Source organism: Paroedura picta, chromosome 15 (genome assembly GCF_049243985.1).
Source record: "Paroedura picta isolate Pp20150507F chromosome 15, Ppicta_v3.0, whole genome shotgun sequence".
Taxonomy (NCBI): Eukaryota; Metazoa; Chordata; class Lepidosauria; order Squamata; family Gekkonidae; genus Paroedura; species Paroedura picta.
Genome location: NC_135383.1, coordinates 12,066,065 through 12,087,337, shown reverse-complemented (window position 1 = coordinate 12,087,337; position 21,273 = coordinate 12,066,065). Strand labels below are relative to the sequence as shown.

Sequence of the window (21,273 nt, the reverse complement as noted above, 5' to 3'; positions counted from 1 at the left end):
CCCACCCTGTTCTTGGAGGACGGCTGGGTGGGGGGGGGGGTGTTGATGTGCCCGATTTCTTTGCAGAGGACCGGAGGATGCAGTCAAGGGATCTGGCGAAGAGGACGGTGGTGTCGGGGAGGGGGGGGGGAGAGACGGATGCCTTTCTGGGCTAAGATGCTTCCTTGGGGGACCTCATCTCTCTTCTTCTGCCTGTTCCTGTTCGGAAACCCCAGCCGCCTTCCCAATCCGTTTCTCTCTCTTCCTTCGGCATTTCAGCCTTGGCTGGAAAGATGCGGTGTGTGGATGTGTGTGTGTGTTGAGGAGGAAAGGGGGGGGGTGTAGGAAACCTGCCACTGATTGCAGGAGATCCACAGGGTCACAGAGCCTGACATGTTCATGAGCACATGAGCAGGACGGCCTGGGCTGGCTCATCTCTCCCGGGTTTATTTTTAGCTGGCAGGAGCAGAGAGCAGCGATAAGGCCCAGGGGGAAGGAGGACCAAGGGGGGGGGGAGGAGAGAGAAGAGGGGAGATGCTCTGGTGTGTCTTCATCACATTGTTTATGTTCCCAGCAACGACTGGCCCTAGAGAGCATTGTCACGGCAGGGATCTGAGCACAGGGCCCGTTCTCTCTTTCCTCCCAGAGTGTCGGGGATCCAGCATTGCGCTTGAACTGGGGAGACGGGAGTGTGCATGGACGTGTGAATCAGCCCTATCGGAATCAGACGTTTGATCCATCAAGGTCAGTTTTGTCAGCTCAAGCTGGCAGCTGCTGCCCAGGGTCTCAAGTGGAGGTCTTTCACATTACCTACTGCCGGATATGGCTGTTGAGACTCTCTCTCTCTCTTTCCCCCCCCCCAAGCAACCTTACAGGGTTGTTGTGAGGATATAATGAGGAGTGAAAGAAAGGTCTAGGCGGGAGTTTAATATTTATCCTGCCCATTGCCCAAGGAGCTCAGGATGGTGTACCTTGACCCCTTCCTCCCTTTAACCCTCACAACAACCCTGTGAGGTAGGCTAGGCCAAGAGAGAGTGGCTGCCTCAGAATCGCCCCGCAAGAAGAAGAGTTGGGTTTTATACCCCGCTTTTCACTGCCTGAAGGAATCTCAAAGTGGCTTAAACTTCCCTTCCCTTCCTCTTTCCACAACAGGCGGGTGCCTGCAAGGGAGGTGGGACTGAGAGAGCTCTAGGAGAACTGTCCTGTGAAAACAGCCTCTAACAGGATTGCGACTAACCTAAGGTCACCCAGCTGACTGCATGTGGCAGAGCGGGGAATCAAACCTGGCTTGCCAGATTAGAAGCTGCCGCTCTTAACCACTGCTCCAAGTGCCACAGCAGAGCGGAGATTTGAACCCCGCTCTCTAACATTCTAGGCCAACGCTTCCACCACTGCACCAAGAGATAAGAGGTGCATCCTCTCTCCAGGATTCTCAGTCCACACCTCTCCAACCGGAATGTCTTTCAGCTCCCAGGCCAGCACCCTTAATGGCTATATTGCACTGCTGGAGTTTGCAACCCTGTCGGTTTCTTGCCCAATTTTTTTGGGCTACAAAAAGCAACGCCCACAGCAGCGATATAAATTGCTCAGCAAAGAGCCGGGTGTCCTTTTTGGTGCTCCCTGTAATAAGGAAAGCGCTCTTTCTTTCTCTCTCTCCCCTTTGGCTGCATGTTGTGTCCTCAGGATTCTTACGGGCACAGGAGCGTTTTGGACTCCTCTTGAGTTCCACATGGCAAGTACCAATTGCCTTGTAGCAGGCTTGCTACAAGGTGGTACCTGGAGATCTCCTGGGGTTTTGACTGATCTCCGGGAGAAAGAGATCAGTTCCCCCTGGGGGAAATATAACTGCTTTAAGAAGGTGGGCTTCATGGCCCTCCCCTCCCCCAGCCATGCCTTCCCCACTCCCCAAATCTCCAGGGATTTCCCAACCTGGAGCTGGCAACCCAACAAGCATCCGATGGACTCTTGCAGCCCTGCCAAATTTCACTCAGGACGGGCTTGAATAAAAGTGCGTTCAAAGTTTCAGTTGCAGGAAAAGGAGGCGAGCGTTCTTCAAGACTTAAGGAGCAAGCGTTCTCCGTGCCTTAAATGTTACCTGGTGGTTTGTTTTCAAAAATTCTCACTTCTACAAATGCTACACAGGCAGCCAATGGGAATGACTGCAGCAAGAAACAGCTGCAGCCACGAACTTAGATGACCGGACAAAGTGTTTAGGATGTGCATGTCCAGGTTCCCTCTTTACCGTATGACTTGTGCAGCGTAGCCTGGAGGATAATCCGGCAGCTAGGCAAGGGATGTTCGGAGGTGTTTTTGCCATTGCCTGCCTCTGTGTCATGACCCCTGGTGTTCCCTGGAGGAACTACCACCCAATTGCTCAAAGGTCTCCCATCCAAATACTAGCCAGGGTTGGCCCTGCTTAGTTTCCAAGATCTGAAGAATTGCCATTACCTGTCTCCACATCACAACCACTGGTGTTCCCTGGAGGGATAACACCCTAATCCTTGGAGGTCTCCTGTCCAAATACCAGCCATGGTTGGCTCTGCTTAGCTTATGGATACTTTGGAGGGTGGACTCCGTGGCATTGTACCCCAAAGAGGTCCTGGTCTACTCCAGGCTTCACCTCCAAATCTCCAAAGCTTTCCCAATCTGGACCTGGGACCCTGCCTCCCCCTTTCCTGCTGGTGTCCAGAGGGGGGACCTAGTACGCCCTAGTGTAGACACATTCTGGAGGACAGGGCCATGCCATTGGCCAACGCCAAGGGATAAATGGAAGCTGTTCTACTGGGGTTCTTCAGCAACTGGCAATGGTTGTTATCATCATGGTGTAAGAATGCTCTGGCAATACGTCACCTCTCGACCTGGATGTTTGTGTTCTGGCTGTGCTGTGATGTTTTGAGAAAGCTGTAAGAAATCAGGCTCAGGAAATAGCACAGGGAAGCTGAGGGAAATCTAGAATGCGTGCAAGGGCACCACAGCGGTGTATGGAAACAGGATATACCCCGATTAAGGCTAGCTGGCCTCGTCCCCTCCCCTGACTGTGTTCTAACAACTGAGTGCTTATCTGTGGGACAGCGATACAAGGCCTCCCGCAGTAAAAAAGTAGGTTTCTGCATAATTGAGGACCATCACGAAGGAAAATAGCAGCATACCTTTCTTTAAAGAGCCAGGCAGGGACCTTAGAGGTACCAGAGCATGCTCAGCAATCTTCAAAAGGCAGCCAAATGTCAGCTGGGGAAAAAACAGGAGAGGGGGCCGAGAAATTGCTGAAATCTGCTGCAGAACCCCTGGGGAGCTCTTACATAACCCCAGGGTTCCCCGCAACCCTGGCTGGGAATCCCTGCTCCAAATACTAAATTCGTGGGGTTTTGAAATCCTTTCTGAATAAGAGCTCATCCCCCTCTCCAAGAGCCCTTCAGAATGCCGTGGGCGTGGTGCTTACAGACCTGAACTGGATTCATGGACCTATTTTCTTCTTAGAGAAATATGGTGTGGGGGTGAGAGGGGAAGTTTCCAGCACCCTCCCCTCAACCTGAATCCCCAGAATTCTTTGCAGAGACCCCGTAACTCAGTGGTAGTCAACCTGTGGTCCTCCAGATGTTCATGGACAACAATTCCCAGCGCAAATGCTGTCAGGGGCTTATGGGAATTGTAGTCCATTAACATCTGGAGGACCACAAGTTGATTACCCCTGCCGTAACTGGCCCAGAACGCAGCCTGGCCTGGCGATCTCTAAAAATCCAGGTAACCCTCGAGCAGGACTCTAGAAAGGCAGGATAAAAATTGCTGAAATAATCTGGGGGCTTCCTCTACACTGGACAATCCCAGGGTGCCACTTTAAATGCAGAGAAGACACGGGGAGCAGTATTTGGCCATTTGTGTACTGAAGTGTTTCTGTGTTCCTACAACTATCTGGGAAAATCCTATCTGGGGGCCTCAGCGTCTGTTTGGTCCAGTCAATTGGAGTAAGGAAGGGCAAAGTGATTTCTCCATAGAAGCTGCATTTGTGGATGGGGATGGCATCGTGATTTCCACCTCCTTGCCCTGCTGGGAACGATCTTCCCAAGGGTTGGAAGTTCTCAGGACTCCCTTGTCCTTTTCGGGGGTGAAGGTCACGAGTTTCTTGACAGGAGCGTCTGCAGGAACACAGAGTCCTGTGCGCAGAGTGGTCGGCCGTTGCCCAGAGTCACGAACCCTAAAAAAAGAAGTCCGATTCCTGCTCTCCCCCAGCCCTTCCCAATTCCACCCTGAACAAATGTGACATCAGAGATGGCCAGCTTGTGTAAATGACATTTATTGATGATACAAGGCAAAGCTTAACCCTTTCCGTCCCCCCTCCCTGGTCAAACGACAAAACGGAAGCAGGTGTGAGCACCCCCCCCTCCTCCCCCCTCCACACTTTCCCCACATCACTGGCATGCAGACAACAGATGGCACAGGCTTGGCAAAAAGACAACGGACAGGACGGAAGAGGTTTCTGTAGGCTGAAGGCTTGGTCCGCCATTTTGTTTCTCTCCATTCTTTCAACAGTGGCTTAAGCTACGCTGGGCACCGTTTCAACAAAAACAGTTACAAGACGATCCTCACCTGAAGATTCCACGTTGTAGGAGAAAGATTCTTCCCACGGTCAAATTGTAATGACCAATGTACTAAAAATGCCATGTGGGAATTCCCTCTGGATTTTTATAACTATTTACTACCTGAAAATCAGGGCATAAAGCCAACTGAAGAGGTGTCCCTTTGCCTCAAAAGTTGACGGGAACTGATATGGGGTATTTGATTTAAAATTCAACCTCTGTTCATTCCTTCAGGTGGTCTGAAGGGGGGCAAACACCTCAGCCCTGCGCTTACGGAAACTTGAACGGGATCGACCTTGCCTGCTTCCTCAGGGTCAACTTTGCATCCCTCATCTGTTCCCTTCATATTTTCCAATCTTGTGTGGTGAACTTTACTGTGGGTGGCCCTCTCAAGGTTAATGCAAGACGGTTGGCCAGCACCCTCCAGTCTGTTGTCACAAACTGGTTTCCCAGCGAGCAGCCATCTTGAATTTCTCTCAACGTGTGCACCGCCTGTGAACAGCTAAAATGGCTCAGGTGTGCACTCCGTGCTCCCTCATACGCATCGTTGCCACAAGAAGGCCACCGTAGCAGATCTGTTGAACCTTTGACTTACCCAAAATAAATGTGATCCCGTACAATGTGGAAGAAGAGGGTTCAGCATTCCTGCCGTTTCGTTTTCCTCTGGCTTTTTGACAGTGGTTCAGGCTGGAGGGTGGCTTCCCCGGGTGCTAAGCAACCCTCCACGTAGCTCATGCCTAGACTAAGTTTTCCACTCATGGAAGGGAAGGGCCAAGGCACCCAACGATTAAGACAAGGTCGTGGCATAAGCTGGCAGACTGAGTGACTGTTGGGCTTGGGCAAAGTTCTTGGGGGAACTCAATCCAAGCTTGCTAACCAACTAGAAGAAACTGAACTCTGCCTACTTTAAAGCTGCACTGGGGAGTCTGAGGAGGTTGAACCAGCGACATAAGGAAAGGAAGGAAGGATGGAAGGACAAAGAGGCAGCTAGCCAACATGGGAAGACGGGCACAGCTGTACGCATCCCAAGGAACTGATTATGTTTCAGCGCTTCTGGCTTGAACCAGTCCCCCAGTTATGCTTCAGTGCTTCGGCTCCAACCTTAGTCAAAGAGAAGCTATTCAGCATCAAAAACAGAACCCGAGGTCGGAACTAAACTCCTGATCTAGAACGTCGAGGAAGAATGGTTAGAGCCACGCTCTCCACTGAGACATTCGAGAGGCATCCTGCGCCAGTCTTGGGGATGTGCTGTCGGGCCTCCCCCCAAATGGGCATCGTCTGCCCCACTGTCTGGCAAAGACAGAGGCAGGTCCCCTGAGATCTTGGGAGGAACCTTTCCCCAAAGATCTGAGACCGCAGAAAGAGATCAAGATGTGTCACTGCAGAAAGAGCTCAGCTGCCTGTCCCACAATCAGGACAACACCTGTAATGTTGGGACTGGGCAAGTCAACGGGCAATGACCCGGATGATCATTCAGCCATGGCCACTTCCCTTTCCCCGTGAGCCGCTGCACCGTCCAATGCCGACCCAAGGTAGATACTGCCTGGGCCGCCGCACTCCGTTGGGATACAGCATGCGCCATCCATGCACATGCGCATACTGCGGCAAGGAAGCACCCGGCATCCCGAGGGAGACATGTTGAGGGAGTCGCAGTATGGAGAGGCAAGTCAGAATTGAGGATGGAGGGAGACTTCCCACAGCGGTCCGAACTCTGGGCTCACCCGGAGGGGGACTCTCTTCCCAGCTGCATTGATTAAACCAAACAAGGCCCCGGGTGCTGGAGAGGTTTGAAGAGGTTGGTGACTGGAGGAGGTTTGGTGCCTGGGTTGGAGGCGAGGTGCGTTGAGGGTGGGGTGGGACAGGACGGGAGAACCCCGAGGATCAAAGAATTACAACTCAGCATCCCAGCTATGGAACCCCTAAGACAGAGGTAGTCAACCCGTGGTCCTCCAGATGTCCCTGGACTACAATTCCCATGAGCCCCTGCCAGCAAACGCTGGCAGGGGCTCATGGGAATTGTAGTCCACAGACATCTGGAGGACCACAGGTTGACTACCCCTGCCCTAAGGGACGCTCAGTACCCAGAGCTCTCTCCCACGAGACTGTTAATGGCAGAAACACACCCATCAGAAGCGGAGTCAGGGACACGGAATTTTTCTCCGGTCGGTGCCTTTCGCTTGGAGGGAGACGTCGGACGCGTGTGCGAGTCGAAGCGAGGGTGCGGGTTACCAAAGGGCGACTGGAGGCCTACGAGCGGCTTAGAAAATACGCGGCGTTGGCACGGAATGGAGCAAGCCCACGGGAACGGACAGGCAGACGAGGACGTGGCACTGGGCGCGCGGCGGCAGGTACGGGGGGGCGACGCAAAGTGGTTACAAACTTCTCACGGATGCTAAAAGTATCAAACGGGTCATTCTCTACGGTTACCGGCACGTGGACACTACTCGCTACCTTGGGTTCGCCTTCAGCTCGCCGGGGCTGAGGGCGGAGACACGACACAGAGTGGCTTCCCCCCCCCCCCCACAAACACACACTGAAGGGAGTTCTTGGCTTGCCGGCGGGGGGCAGCAGCAAGGGCCGGCTCCCAGCCCCACCTTGAATCCCCGCCACGGGCGGGGCGGTGGAGGCGGGTCCCGCCGTGTTAGTTTTTCAAAATGCCGTCGTAGACCTGGTAGACGTACTGAGACACTTCTGGAGCCCGGCATTTCAGGGAGAGCTGTGGGGAGAAGGGAGGGTGCGTGAGGAAAGGTCGTGGGGACACACAAAGGCTGCTAGGCACCAGATCGGAGCCCTTGTCTGTTGAGGTCAGGGCGGCCGACTATAAGCGGCAGCAGGGCTACGGGATCTTGGGTGGAAAGCTCAAATATCTTGGATAAAGCTTTGTTGGTCTTAAAGGTGTTTTGTTGTGCTGCTGCAGACCAACATGGCTACCCAACTTGAATCTTTCCCGATCCCCGTGAAACGCAGGAGGCTGCCTTATATCGAGTCTGCCGAGGCCTGGGTGGTTTATTCTCCCTGGCTGTGCCTCTGCAGGGTTTTGGGCAGAGGTCTTCTACTCCCTGATCGCCGCGACTGAAGCTGGCAGGGATTGAACCCGGGGCCTTCTGCGTTCAAAGCGGACGCTCTGCCCCTCAGCCACAGCGCCTTCCCATGGCCCTCCTGCTGGAGCTGGGGAGGCCTTACCGTGTAGTTGGGGTTGCCGGGCTGAATGCGCAGCTCTGCCAGGATCCAGATGCCATTGGTGAGCTTCAGGGACTGGTAGAGCATGTCCTGGCCTTCCACGTTCCTCTTGGCGATGGTGTACACGTTGTTGTTTTGGAGTTTACTGGAAACAGTGTCTGGGAAGAAGGGAGGGAAATGCGTCAGATCCAACTGGCCAGCCAGCGAGGGAAGCCAAGCACGCAGCCCGAGGCCCAGCCAGGAGACCGTGGTAGAGGGGCTTGTGCCCCAGTGGTACAGAGGAAGGCCCCAGGTTCAATCAGGGGTAGTCAAACTGGGGCCCTCCAGATGTCCATGGACTACAATTCCCATGAGCCCCTGCCAGCCTTTGCAAAGGCTGGCAGGGGCTCATGGGAATAGTAGTCCATGAACATCTGGAGGGCAGCAGTTTGACTACCCCTGACCTAGGTGATGCAAAAGACCCTGGGCTAAGACCCTGGAGCAGGGGTAGTCAAACTGCGGCCCTCCAGATGTCCATAGACTACAATTCCCAGGAGCCCCCTGCCAGCATTCGCTGGCAGGGGGCTCCTGGGAATTGTAGTCCATGGGCATCTGGAGGGCCGCAGTTTGACTACCCCTGCCCTGGAGAACCACTGACAGCCTGAGTAGTGCTGACCTTGGTGGGCCGAGGGTCTGATTCAGAGAGCCAGCCTGGTGGCATGGTTAAGAGCAGCGGACTGTAATCTGGACAGCTGGGTTTGATTCCCCACTCCTCCACATGCCGCCAGCCGGGTGACCTTGGGCTACTCAGCATTCTCTTAGAGCTGTTCTGGCAGAGCAGCTCTCTCAGAGCTCTCTCAGCCCCGCCTACCTCAACAGGGTGTCTGCTGACGGGTGAGGAAGGGAAAGTTGTTTGTAAGCCACTTAGGATCTTCTTGGGGCAGTGAAAAGCGGGGGGGGGGGGGTAATAAGAAACAAGCTCTTCTTCTCCTCCTAGTTCAATATAAGGCAGCTTCAGGTGTTCAAGACAAGATGGGCAATCTGGGCCGTCGTGACATCTGGCCCATGGGGCACAATCTGCTCTTACGTCCTCTGTTGTTAAAGTTTCGAAAAGGCCTCCTGTTCACTTCTGGTGGGCTGGATGAAGCAAGCATGGGCAACTGGGATCTTCTATGGTCTCCCCTGCCCATCACTCCTATCCCAGCTCTTGACAGAGTAAGCAAAGGCTTTCCAGGTTGTGGGGCCCAGGGATGGAGAGAGGTGCTTTGGCCCCAACCCATGGCTAGTGGTTGCAGAGTTTCCCTGCGGACTTAGGAGTCCAAACAGCCCCTTGTTCAGTCCGGGACCCCAGCCTGCTCTCCACTGTCCACAGCAGGGATGCCAGCTTCCAGGTAAGACCTGGAGGATCCCCCAGAATCACAGCTCAACTCAGTCCCCCTGGAGAAAACGGATGCGTTGGGTGGGTGAGGGGGTCAACTCTCTGGCACTGTCCCCCCGCTGAGGTCCGTTCCTCCCCTGGCTCTCCTCCCCCAAAATCTCCAGTCGTTTCCCAACCTGGAGCTGGCAACCCTGGCCCTGACCTCTAAAACTACCCACTGAACTGAAAGGCCGTGAGCCCCCCCCCCCCCCGAAATCAGCTGTCAGTCAGACCGGCACCCCGGGAAGGGGAACGTGCGTCAGTCGGTCAGCCCCATGCCCTGTCCGGGGCCTTGCCCTGCTTCTAGCAGCCGAGCACATGCTGGGGGGGGGGGGCTCCCTTCGCTTCCGTTCGCAGGCTCTGCCCCCCCCCCCAAGCGCATGACAAGGCCGGTGTCAGCTCCTCGGTGGAACGGGCCAGGTTGCTAGGCAACGTTGCTAGGCAGTGCCTCACACACAAGGCCTGGCCACGTGATGGAGGGAGGGGGGCTCTCCTCAAAAACAGACCCCCCCCCCCTGCGCCAGAGTTGGGCTGCAGGCTCAGACCGGGGCGTTTTGATGGAGCGGGGAAGCCCAAGGTGCCCGAGACCTGGGCTCCGTTCGGCAGGACCCTCGAGGAGAGGGGGGACGGATCTGCTAACGCACAGTTGGCCCAGATCGGCACTATTGCTATCAGGAAGGCCGGAGATTCCTGGGTGGCCACCACTGCTCCGGCTTTGCATCTTCCGAGACTGGGCCGTCCTAGCATGGGACGGCGGGAGGGACGACCATGAGTGGCACAGGGCGTGCTTTCTGTGTGGAAGGCCCCAGGTTCCTGCCTGGCAGGTAAAGAGCAGCAGGGCTCTTGAAGCAGATAGAACTTGGGTCTCTGCAGCGGATTCCCAGGAGCCGAATCATAGAATCATAGAATTATAGAATCATAGAGTTGGAAGGGGCCACACAGGCCATCTAGTCCGACCCCCTCCTCAACGCAGGATCAGCCCAGAGCATCCTAAAGCATCCAAGAAAAGTGTGCATCCAACCTTTGCTTGAAGACTGCCAGTGAGGGGGAGCTCACCACCTCCTTAGGCAGTCCACTTTGTGCAAAGAAGGACCCAGGTTCAGTCCTTAGAATCTGTACATACAGCGGGCATATCCTATAGGTAGGGTGTCAGCCATAGTGGTACCTCGCCGACAGCTTCAGAGGAGATGAAAGATGCCAACAGAGATTGCAAGAATGTTTGGCTCTGGGCTTCTGAAAGAAAGCTTTGCTTTCAAAGGGGATTTCCTCTGCGTTGCTTAGCCGATAGTTCCATTTCTGGAGCTTCTTCCTAGCCCAGGTTCTGTTTTGAGGTTAGCAGCGCATGTTGGTTCAGGGGGTGGGTGGGAGGTGTGGGGTGGAGGTAACTCTGGCTATTGTCCCTGACTCAGAAGAATTCTGCTGGATCAGACTGGCGGTCCATCAAGTCCAGCATCCTATCTTATACAATAATCAACTCATTCCTCTGGACGCTCAATGGCAGAGCACAGAGGCTGATGTCGCCTCATGGTACTGGGATTCAGAGGTTGACTGCTTCTGTACATGGAGGTTCCTTTTTGTTACCTTGGCTGGTAGCCACTGCTCGATCTCTCCTCCATGATTCTTTCTGCCCCCCTTTTAAACCTGTCTGTGCTTTTGGCCATTGCTACAGACTGAAAGACCACAAGGAAGCAGAGGGTGGAGATTCCTGGCCTCAAAGATCTTGCAAGGAAACATTATCTGTCTCTTGCCAGGGACCCTGGAGAGATGCCAGAGTTCAGACAAGACCCTAGTGGACTAGCCAGCCCAAAGGTAGACCTTGGTGTAAAGCAGCTGGGGGTTGCCACGGAGCAAACCCGTCACTCTGCTAGAGGATCTTGAAGGACAAAGAGATTTCACTGGCAGCAATGATCAGAATTGTCAAAGGGATGTTTTTCCCTGTTGGCAACGTAGGGATGTGGAAGCTGGACCCTACGGGAGGGTGAGAGAAAGAAGACAAGTGCCTTTGAGTTATGGACCTGGAGAGGATCACTGAAAACACCAGGGGCTGCGAGAAGGGCAACCTTGATCTGTTCTGGACCCAATGAAACCCAACGGCTCTCTTGAGGCAATGACCTGTAAGCAAAAGCTCCCATACGTTGGTCACATAATGCGTGGAAATGATGGATCAAGGGGGAAAAAAAACAATCATGCTTGATAAGACTGAAGCAGGCAGAAGAAGATACAGACAAAGGACGAGAGGGATGGATAGATTCAAAGACGCAAGTGGGCTGACTTTACAAAGACTTAAAGGAATGACTGCGGGCAGAGGGGCATGACGAGGGCCTTTGCTCTGAAGCTCCTCATGAGTTGGGAACGGCTTGACGGAACCTAGCAACGGCCACAGAAACAATCCTGAAGGACACCTACTGGGAAGAACCTCTGAAGACTTGAAAAGCCACTGCCAGGCTGGGCCTCCCATTTATGGGAGGGCTTTCCACAGCCCTTACTGGCTCTCCTGCCCAGTATGGACTTATTCGTGGCCTAAAAGAAAAGACTCCCCCCCCCCCAAAAAAAAAAACAACTTTTCTAAAGATCCTCCCCATCCGTGTTGGCCTAGAAATGACTCCTGCTCACCGCAGGCAATGGGGCAAAAGGCCTTTCCCCTAGTTGTGATCCAAACCATCCGCGTTGAGAGAATTATATTGAATCAAACCCTGTGTTAGTGAAAGCACAAATGACAGGTTGGGGTGCCTTGCACCTGCCTGGATTATCTTGCAGAGCCAGAGAAAAGGTTTCTGTATGTGGCAGCTCTGTCCGGATCCAAGCAGGAAACGAGCGGACTACGAAAAGCCCTCGTTTGAGGGAGAGAAATGCTGCTCACACAGAGGATTTCGATCGGAGCCTGCCGTTATATAAGGCCACGGGGGACCCTCTGACTTTTCCGAGTCACCTGACCCCTGCTGAGCTGAAAGCTGCAGTACACCTTCTGACCTGCTCACGCGGGGGAGCTATAGAGACACAAAACCCAACAACTTCCTCTCCCTGCAAGCCGCTGTGGTGGTACGCCACGGAAGGCAACGGAGGCCCTCAGGATCAGAAGTCCTTGTCCTCTGGCTCCTGCCAGCTGGCCTGGGTCTCTGAAAAAGCCCTCCCCCCCTTTCCCTAAGATGCACCCAAGATGAATTTGCCTCGTTTGGCAAACAGCTGCTATCGAGCATTGCGTGGATATTTAAATAGCTTTCTCTGCTGCGATCTGGGTAGACCAGATGGGGAGCAGAGGTAATTTTAGCTTGCCGCTAAATGGGTGGCTCTTACAGAGCTGCAGTCAGAGAAGCTGCTGGTTGTGTCGGAGCCTGATGACTCCAGAGAGGGATTCATCACTGTGAGCGTCTGAGCCAGGGTAACCGTGCCAGGGCTGGTTCCACCGTTCCCTTGAAGGAACCGGGACTAAAAGACCTGGGCCAAGTCCTGGCCACCTTTTCTCTGCAAAAAATGTTCATTGGAAACAGCCGCGCACGGTGTCCTTCGACGGATCAAGGTGGGCTACAAAGGAAAACAACAAAATGTGGAACAAATCTGTAACGCCCAGGGCCTGGAAGTTCAAGGGCTGGACCAAAACAAGAAACCTTGTGACCCCAGAGTCCAAATATTAAAATGGCAATGGACAGCAGCCTCAACTATCTGCACGAACACTGAGAGGATGTTCGGTAGCCAAGGGGCTGTGACTGAAAAGGCCCTGCCCTTTAACAGCCCCCCCCCCCATCTCACTTTCCACGGCCCTGGAATATAAATAGTCATATTATGGTCAGACCACATTTGTGTGTGCGGGGATGGGGAGGTTGAATGCATGGAGCATGTTATGTTTGAGTGTAAATGGTATGAGCACACCTGGGAAACCCCCATGGAGCATTTATGCGCAGCAACCCCCAGGAAAGACAGACGTGTTCATCTCTGCAAATCTTTAGAACGGAGAGATTGCATTCAAGGTTGCTAAGTACGGTAGTCGGATGAAGAAGCGTCAAAAGGAATGGTTAAAGTTTAGATGGATGGAGCCTAGGTAGCTAAGAATATCTGCGTGTATGCATGAGGGTTTTAAAAAAATGTATCTGTGTGCTTTTATCCGATGCTCTGCATTATGTTTTAAGTTTGTTCTGATGGCCTTGGACCCCGGGCACTGGGTTACAGGGGTCTGGTCGGTTCTCCAGGAAGGTGGTGGTTCTGAAGGGCTGCAGGCCTCAAGGGGTCCTCCCTCTAATGGCAAATTCCACTCTTGCTATATGAACCTGTCCCTTGCTCCTGAGCCCTCCAACCGGTCTCACTTGCAGGGATTGCACTGATGGCAAAGCTTGGAGTCACATGGTCCCCCTGCTTCCTTGGGAGAGTATGCTAGGGACTAGTCCAATTCTGTTTTGCCCTCTCCCTCCGAGGACTGCCGCTGGGGACGACTGTCCTGATCTAGTTAGCGTGCAGCAGTGGTTAAAGAGTGGCAGCCTCTAACCTGGAAAACTGGGCTTGATTCCCCACTCCTCCATATGCAGCCAGCCGCGTGACCTTGGGCCAGTCACAGTCCTCTGAGAGCTGTTCTCTTAGAGCTCTACCAGCGATCTCACTGGGCGTCTGTTGCAGGGAAAGGAAGGGAAGCCACTCTGTCAGGTAGTGAAAAGTGGGGGGTATTTAAAAAAACAGGTCTCTTGTCTTGGCGATGCCATTTTCTCCATCTCCCGGCTGGCTTGAGCTCAGATCTGAAGTGTCGGAAGGCAGGAAGGAAAGGGAAGGGAGGGAAAGGCAGCCTGAGCAACCTCCGCAATCGCGGTGGCAGAACAGGGAAGCCAGCCGGAGCTGACAGGGAGTCACCCAAACCCTTGTTTATCAGATGTGACCCACTTTCCGGACTCCACGCCAGGAGAGGGAGAGTGACAGATAGCGATGCAGCCTCCCTGGGGAAAGAGAAGAAACTTCCCCTTCCTCCTCCCCAAAATACCTTGTGCCTGCGTGGGTGAGTGTGTGTGTGTGTGTGTGTGTGTGTGTGTGTGTGTGTGTGTGTGGGGAGAGTGAGGATTCCCCTTCTCGCTGAACTGGAAAGATAGCTGCGGATAACATCTGGAGAACTCAAACATGATGGTCCCCAGAGCATAGAAACAGGGTTAGCCGGGAATCTGTGACTGTGCGGCCCGAGGACAGAATCTGATTGGACGCCAAAAAAGGGGAAGAATCCAATGGTGCTGTAAAGTCTGACAAAACTTGTGGAGGGGGAGGAGCTGTTGGGCATCGCTGCTCCCTTCTTCGGATCATGAAAGCTCCTCTCCTGCTGCAATCTAGTTAGTCTTTACAGTGCGACTGGAGTCTTGCTCTTTTCTACAGCTGCAGTCCTGCTACAGACAGGTTAACACAGCCACGCATATTGATCTATCTCTCCGGGTGCAAAAAAGGGCATCTTTGGTTTATTGAAGGAAGATTCTAGTCCTCATGGCTGCAAAAACAGGCCACCCAATATGCTGGGAGTGACTAGTCAGATTAAATCGACCACGCCTCCAGGCTCCATGACGACGACGTGGCTCTCGTGGGGCCAGTGTGCAAAGAGTTTAGCGGCATGTACGAAAACTGGAGCCCAAGGCAGCTGCCCATGAGCTTATGCTGTAAGGTACGATCCAAAGGAGGCAATGATGAGCCAGTGGCGTTGCCCAGGGCAAGAGTGTCATCCCAGGAACCAAGAATCAGGCTTGGATCCCGTTTCTGCTTTGGAAACTCACTGGGTGACCTGAGCCCAACACAATCCTCAGCCTAACCTAACTCCCAAGGTGGTGGTGGTGAGAATCAAGGGGATGGGGAAGGGAGAATGATGGCGAAAAGCTACTTGGCGTCCAAATAGGGGGAAAAGTGGGATGTGAATTATATATTTTTGGGGAAGTAGTAGGCATTAAGAGCCCCTTGTGGCGCAGAGTGGTAAGGCAGCAGAGATGCTGTCTGAAGCTCTGCCCATGAGGCTGGGAGTTCAATCCCAGCAGCCGGCTCAAGGTTGATTCAGCCTTCCATCCTTCTGAGGTCAGTAAAATAAGCACCCAGCTTTTGGGGGGACAAACAGTAATGACTGGGGAAGGCACTGGCAAACCACCCTGTATTGAGTCTGCCATGAAAACGCTAGAGGGCGTCACCCCAAGGGTCAGACATGACTCTGTGCTTGCACAGGGGATACCTTTACCTTTACCTTTAGTAGGCATACTCAGGAAAAGAAACAACCTGCTTTTACGCCAGTTGCAGGTTCCTTAGGTATAGGAGGGGGAGCTGTTTTTTTTTTTTTGTACCCTGTTTTTTATAACCCAGAGTCCCAAAGCAGTTTACAATCGCCCCCCTCGTTCCTTTCCCTACAACAGACACCCTGTGAGGTTGGTGAGGCTGAGAGAGCTCTGAGCGAACTGTGGCCCAAGGCCGCCCGGCTGGCTGCATGGGGAGGAGGAGTGGCGAATCAAACCCAGTTCTCCAGATTCGAGGCTTCCGCTCTTAATCACGACACCACACTGGCTCTCTAGGGGCAGGCGTTGCAATGGTCGTACCGGGCTTGGTGAGAGGGCTTGAGGAAGCCTGAGGTTCCAGGCGCAAGTGGCAGCACGGGAAAAGGGTGCCGTGGAAAGGCAGAGAGACAGCGAAGGGTGGTGGAGTGATAGGAGCGAAGGCTGTGACAGATTGGGAGAGGAGGGCAGCGATAATGAATGGATAGTCACATGCACTCACGCAGCAAGGTGCTGAAGTCGCAAAGACTTGGGGGAAACCTCTCAAGTCTCAGGCAGGCCTTTGTTCAGTGCATTCGCCCCCGGGGACTAAGGCCCGTTGTTTTGAGGGTGGCAGACTGTGCCCCCCTGTGTCGCCCGAGCCTGCCTACGTGCAGCCTTCCCTCCAAGAACTGCCCAGGGGAGAGCACAGCCTTGCCTAGGGATGCAAGCAGAAGTGACTTAAAGTCACAAGGTTTCCCCCAAGGTTGCGACAGAGCGGGACGGCTCGTTCCTCTTTTGTCTCGGCACTGCCCTGCCCGGCTCCTGCCGGCAGCTCCGTGTCCGCCCACTTCCCTCCGCATTGTTCTCCGTTCCCAAAAGGCCACATTTAATGGCCCCCGCACAAAGAGGGCCTGTGGTTCCCAAGGCGGGAGGGCGGGGTAATAGCAGGCCTTGGGGGCGGCTGGAGGGGTGGGGGGGGGAAGAAAGTTTCCCGACCGACCGACCGACCGACGCACGTTCCTGGCATCGTTTCAGATGTGCTCGGTTCCAACCGCGGGCTCCTCGTCCGACAGCAAATAACGAGGAGGCCCGATCCCCCTCCCGCCGCCGCATCCCGCCCCCCTTCTCCCTTTCAGCAATTGCAAGGTCGCCCTCCGAGGAGGACTTGACGCGTGTCAGGGAGCCACGAAGCTAACAATTAGCCCACAATGCCGAGCCACTGCCTCTGTGTGTGTCGAGCAGCCGGGGCTGCTGCTTGCAGATGTCAAAAGAATTCCTTCGAGGAGTAAACAGGGCGGGAGAGGCGCTATTTAAAGACCAGGCGCTGCGAGGGCTCAGAACGGGAACAACAGGAATGCAGGTGAGGGTGGGATTTTGAAAGCGTTTGCTGGGAAGGGGGAGTGAAAGGGGAGAGAGGCCTTCGGGATGCCTGCCCGCTGGAGTTCAGGGAAGACCGGCAGCGGTCTAGCTGGGGCCGCTATGGAATCGGAGAGAAGCTCGGGACGGTGGTCAGCAGCAACGGCAGGAAGCATGCTGTCGACCGGTCAGCTTGCGGGCCCGGCCAATCCAGAAGCTTCGTACTGGTGGCCAATCACAGGGGGTGGCACTGGATAGCCTCATTTCCTTCTATTTACACGTACAAATGCACATGTGCGGCTGCCTCCTCCTGAGCTGGACTACTGGCTGGCGTTTTTCAACGTTTCAACGTTGCTTGGATATTTTTCAGGTTTTAAGATACTGGGAAGTGATGTCATCTGGCCACGCCTCCCTGCCACACATCCCGGAAGAGGGAGGAGCCTGAACTGCAAAAGGTTGAAATGCCCGGGGCCCCTCCCCTTCCCATCTCCTCCAGGCCTATCACTGGCCACTTGGAGAGGGGGTGGGTCAACCTACCCAAATAAGGGTAGGGATTTAAAAAAAACCCAAACCTTTCCCTGTCCTCTTTGCTCAGAGCAGGAAATGGTGGGCACAGGGTGGGTGGGCTCTCCCCAGTCACCATTCTGAAACCCCCCACAATGGGGGGCCATAAATTTTGGCCAGGGCTGCAGAATAGCCAAGGCCACCCCTGACCTTGTACAGTTAAGACAGGCTGAGAAAGTAACTGAGCCAATCTCAGGGGGGTGGTGGTGCTGCTGAATACCCTTCAATTTATCTAAGCATGTGTGTGAACACATGAAGTTACCCTGGTGCCGAGTTGGACCACAGCTCAGCCACAGTCAGTGATGGCCACTGGAGACCAGAAGCAGCTCTCCAGGGACTCACACATCCGAGCGGAGACATGAACCCGCTCCCTGTCCAGTGCTCTTCCCGTGATGGCACCCTGTGCATCATCTCCAACCCTCAAAAGTTTCCCTAAGAAAGACAGCAAAAGAGACGTGGAACTCCCTCCTCAATTAGATATGTGCAAGTCCCATAAGAATGACACTGGTGCTCCGGGTGCTCATCTAACAGTTAGGAGCGTGGGGGTGGTGGGGGTGGTTAGTTAATCGATGCTAGAAATATTCCAGCTAACACCAGCAAGACTTAAGATGGGAGAAACAGGAGAAGAGCGGGGAAGCCCCCTCCTTAAGCAACACAGTAAGAGGAGAGCCCCAGATAAACCAGCAGCTTATTTCATGCTACGAGATGGACTGGCCAATCAGACCTTGGGCCACGGGTTAATCATAGTGATAAGGACGGCAGACGACCCTGGGGAGGGAGCCCCTTTTTAAAGGGCACCCCTTGACTCACCGGCGTTCAGGTGACAGTCTTTAATTTGGAACTGGAGCTCGTTTTCGTTCGGGATGTCTTTCCACGTGGCGAGGAAGACCTGGCGCTCTACCAGAGAAGGAGGACGAAAACGCAGGCGTGAGCAACAGCAATTTGAGACGGAAGGGCCTGGCAAGGGAGGCACCCCTGTGGCTGCTCCTACTCCCCACCTCCACAGGTCCCGTCCGTGCCAGACTTTTCTGGATCCCGTGGCAGCCACGTGACATGCCACACCCTTTGGACCGTGACCCGTCTCCCCGGAGAGCTTACTCCCAAAGGACCACTGACCCATTTTGCCGTCCTCGACGAAAAGCACGTTGAGCGGGATAAGGCAGCTGAAGTAGAAGACGTCGATGTTGTTCTTCACGGCCACCTGGACGAGGGCGGGGAGGGAGGGAGACAACAGAAAACGTTTTATTTACCCGATTCTGACTTGGCTTTTCTGTCTCTCGAGGATCTCGAAACAGCTTAGAAGTGGGGAAACGGGTGGACATAAGATCACTCCAAGGAGGGCTTAGCGGACGGGGAGAGCACTCGACAAAATCCCTTCCCGTTCCTCGTCCGTTGCTCCATTTGTGGGGAAAGCAGGAGAGGGCCAGCCACCTCTCCAGCGAGGCCTTGCTGAAATGATACTCTGATAACCTGGACTAGCTTTGCGAGCAAAGGTTTGGTGGAAGAGCGGGATTAAAACGTGGCGTGTTTGTGAAGTTGGCTATCGGGGGAAATAAAGCCGGGGAAGGGGGGGGGGGGGAGGTGGCTTTGCTCGAGGCTGGAAATGCTGCCCTGAACAGAGGAATGGCTGGGTTAGAGGAACAAAGGCCTGATCCTGATCAGGGGAGAATATCTAGATCAGGGGTAGCCAAACTGCGGCCCTCCAGATGTCCATGGACTACAGTTCCCATGAGTCCCTGCTAGCATTTGCTGGCAGGGGCTCCTGGGAATTGTAGTCCATGGACATCTGGAGGGCCGCAGTTTGACTACCCCTGATCTAGACGGACCCAGTGGGCAACTCTGTGTGTCTGGATATAAAATCTCCCTCCCACACACAATTCTTGATGGAGCTCTGGGCTGACCCACCAGGGCTCTTCTGATGTTCTTATGAAAGCCTCGGCCTCTCTGCCCTGTGCTTGGCTCTCCAGAGGAAGTGGTTGGCCACTGTGTGAAACAGGACGTTGGAAGAGATGGACCACTAGTGTGATCCAGCAGGACTCTTAATGTTCTTATTCCCCACATTCAGACCTGCTAAGCTTTTGGTTGGGGCCACTGATCCGATAGCATCTAATGGGGCCCCCCCACCCAACAAATGCTCCCACAGAAACTCAAATGCTCCCACCGAAACACTCTAATTTGTCAGGCTTGTTGACAGAGACTAGGACCTGCAACAACATGATACTGCTATGAGCTATAGATGCTTTTAAAAACATTTTATTGTTTTAAGCAAATTTTGCTATTGATTTTATGATGTATACCGCCCTGAACTGGTTTGGGGAGGGCGGTATATAAATTGGATGAATGAATGAATGAATGAATGAATGAATGAATGAATGAATGAATGAATGAATGAATGAATGAATGAATGAATGATGGAATTAGCATAACTTCAAGTGAGACTCAGCATGCCATGGCTCCGCAGGTGGCGATGAATGCACGCATGACGCCTAGAGAGCCAGTGCCACTGGCGGTTCTGGACAGACTTCCCCCAAAAGCCAGCCCTGGCTTGGCAAGAAACGAACGCCGCCAAGTGGAACCGAGAGCCTCCACGTCCCTTTCCCAGCCTGAAGTGCTGCAGTTCTCAAAATGTCTAAATTGGCAATCAGTGTCTTCCTGTTCCCTGGCACCCCCTGCTTATTGATTGCAAGAGCTCGCAGCACAAGTGTGGAAAGCCGTGTTCCCATGCGCCGGGAGTAAAAGCAAAAAGAAACACAACGGCAGACGGCTGCCCTCCAATTCCTCCCTGAACGATGCCAGGGCTAATCTGTAATCGATTGGAATCGATAACTTTCCTCACGGCTGTGGGGATCCTTTGCCCTTGTCCCCAAAAAGCGTGTCGTGTGGGTTTGGCCGCTTTCTGAGATTCTCGGCCAAAACACGGGGTGAAGTTCTGGTGCCTGGCAGATCCAGCTCTGACCCCGTCCTCGTTCTGCTTTTCAATACCTGAAGGAGTCTCAAAGCGGCTTACAAATACCTTTCCCTTCCTCTCCCCACAACAGATGCCCTGTGGGGGAGCTGGGGCTGAGAGAACACTAAGAGAACTGCTCTATGAGAACAGGACCGGAGCAAGGTCACCCAACTGGCAGCACGTGGAAGAGGAGTGGGGAGTCATACCCAGTTCTCCAGACTACAGTCTACTGCTCTTAACCACCACACCATGATGGGCCTCAAAGAAGAACCACAAATACTGCCTTAAACTTCTTTCAGGAAAGAGGACACAAAATGCAATACATAGAAAGGTAGAGGGATCACGCCAAAGGACACTAATTTGCTCCGTGACCACAACAGAGCACAGGAATAGAGGCCGAGGAAAAAATAAAAAGGTTACCCTTTATGCTCATCAGTCCTCTGACGTTCCAAAACCCGAGGGGAATTTATAGGGACCCTACTTAGATAGAAAGGTGGCTTATGCATGTTTAAATGACCGTGACTACCCAGCTTTAAAAAACAAAACAACGGAAGCCCTGAAACTCATTTTTAAAATGTCGACGCTTCTCCCTTTTGGAAATAATATTTTTGTACGCGTCGATTCCCCTGACTCAGCCATGTGGACAAGCTGCTCCTGCATCAGAGTTGGGATGTGCGTGGAAAAAAACAGGAAGGGGGAGGGGGGGGAGGCAGAGATGCCCTGGCACCAGCCGAATGCCTCACCAGCACTGGCAAGAAACGCAAGGTCTGAAACGTCCCTCTTTGATGGCACATCAAAACAACACGTGCGCTTCCAGGGGCTGCGGGCCCCCCAAAGCACAGCTCCCCATAGCACAGCCGCAGAGAGCTGTTAACAACAGCCTGCCTTGGAGCTCCAAGCTTGTTCTGACTTGGTTCTCCCCCAGGGGGTCTCTGATGCCCCTCCCCCAGTAGTTCTGCCAGCTGTGGAAAAACAGGGAGGAGGAGGCCAGGCAGCCACCCAACCGGCGAGGAAGTGCCGCTCCGGCACTAGCGGCCTGGCTGGGCTGCCGTGCTCCGGGGCCTGCGTCCCACCAGGGAGGGGAAGGGA

At 53.9% G+C, this 21,273-nt stretch overlaps 1 protein-coding gene across 2 annotated transcripts in view; it reads right to left on the bottom strand.

Moving 5' to 3' along the window:
* Positions 1–4,348: 4,348 nt before the first annotated feature.
* The window catches only part of AP2B1 (adaptor related protein complex 2 subunit beta 1), a 54,018-nt gene continuing 37,093 nt past the window's right edge, over positions 4,349–21,273 (bottom strand). For both annotated transcript variants that reach the window (XM_077312301.1, XM_077312302.1), the window contains 4 exons: positions 18,354–18,438; positions 18,048–18,134; positions 7,737–7,891; positions 4,349–7,269 (listed from right to left, as the gene is read on the bottom strand). In XM_077312301.1, the coding sequence (XP_077168416.1) occupies positions 7,195–7,269; positions 7,737–7,891; positions 18,048–18,134; positions 18,354–18,438 (402 nt within the window). In that variant the 3' untranslated portion in view covers positions 4,349–7,194. The remainder of the gene's footprint in view (positions 7,270–7,736; positions 7,892–18,047; positions 18,135–18,353; positions 18,439–21,273) is intronic.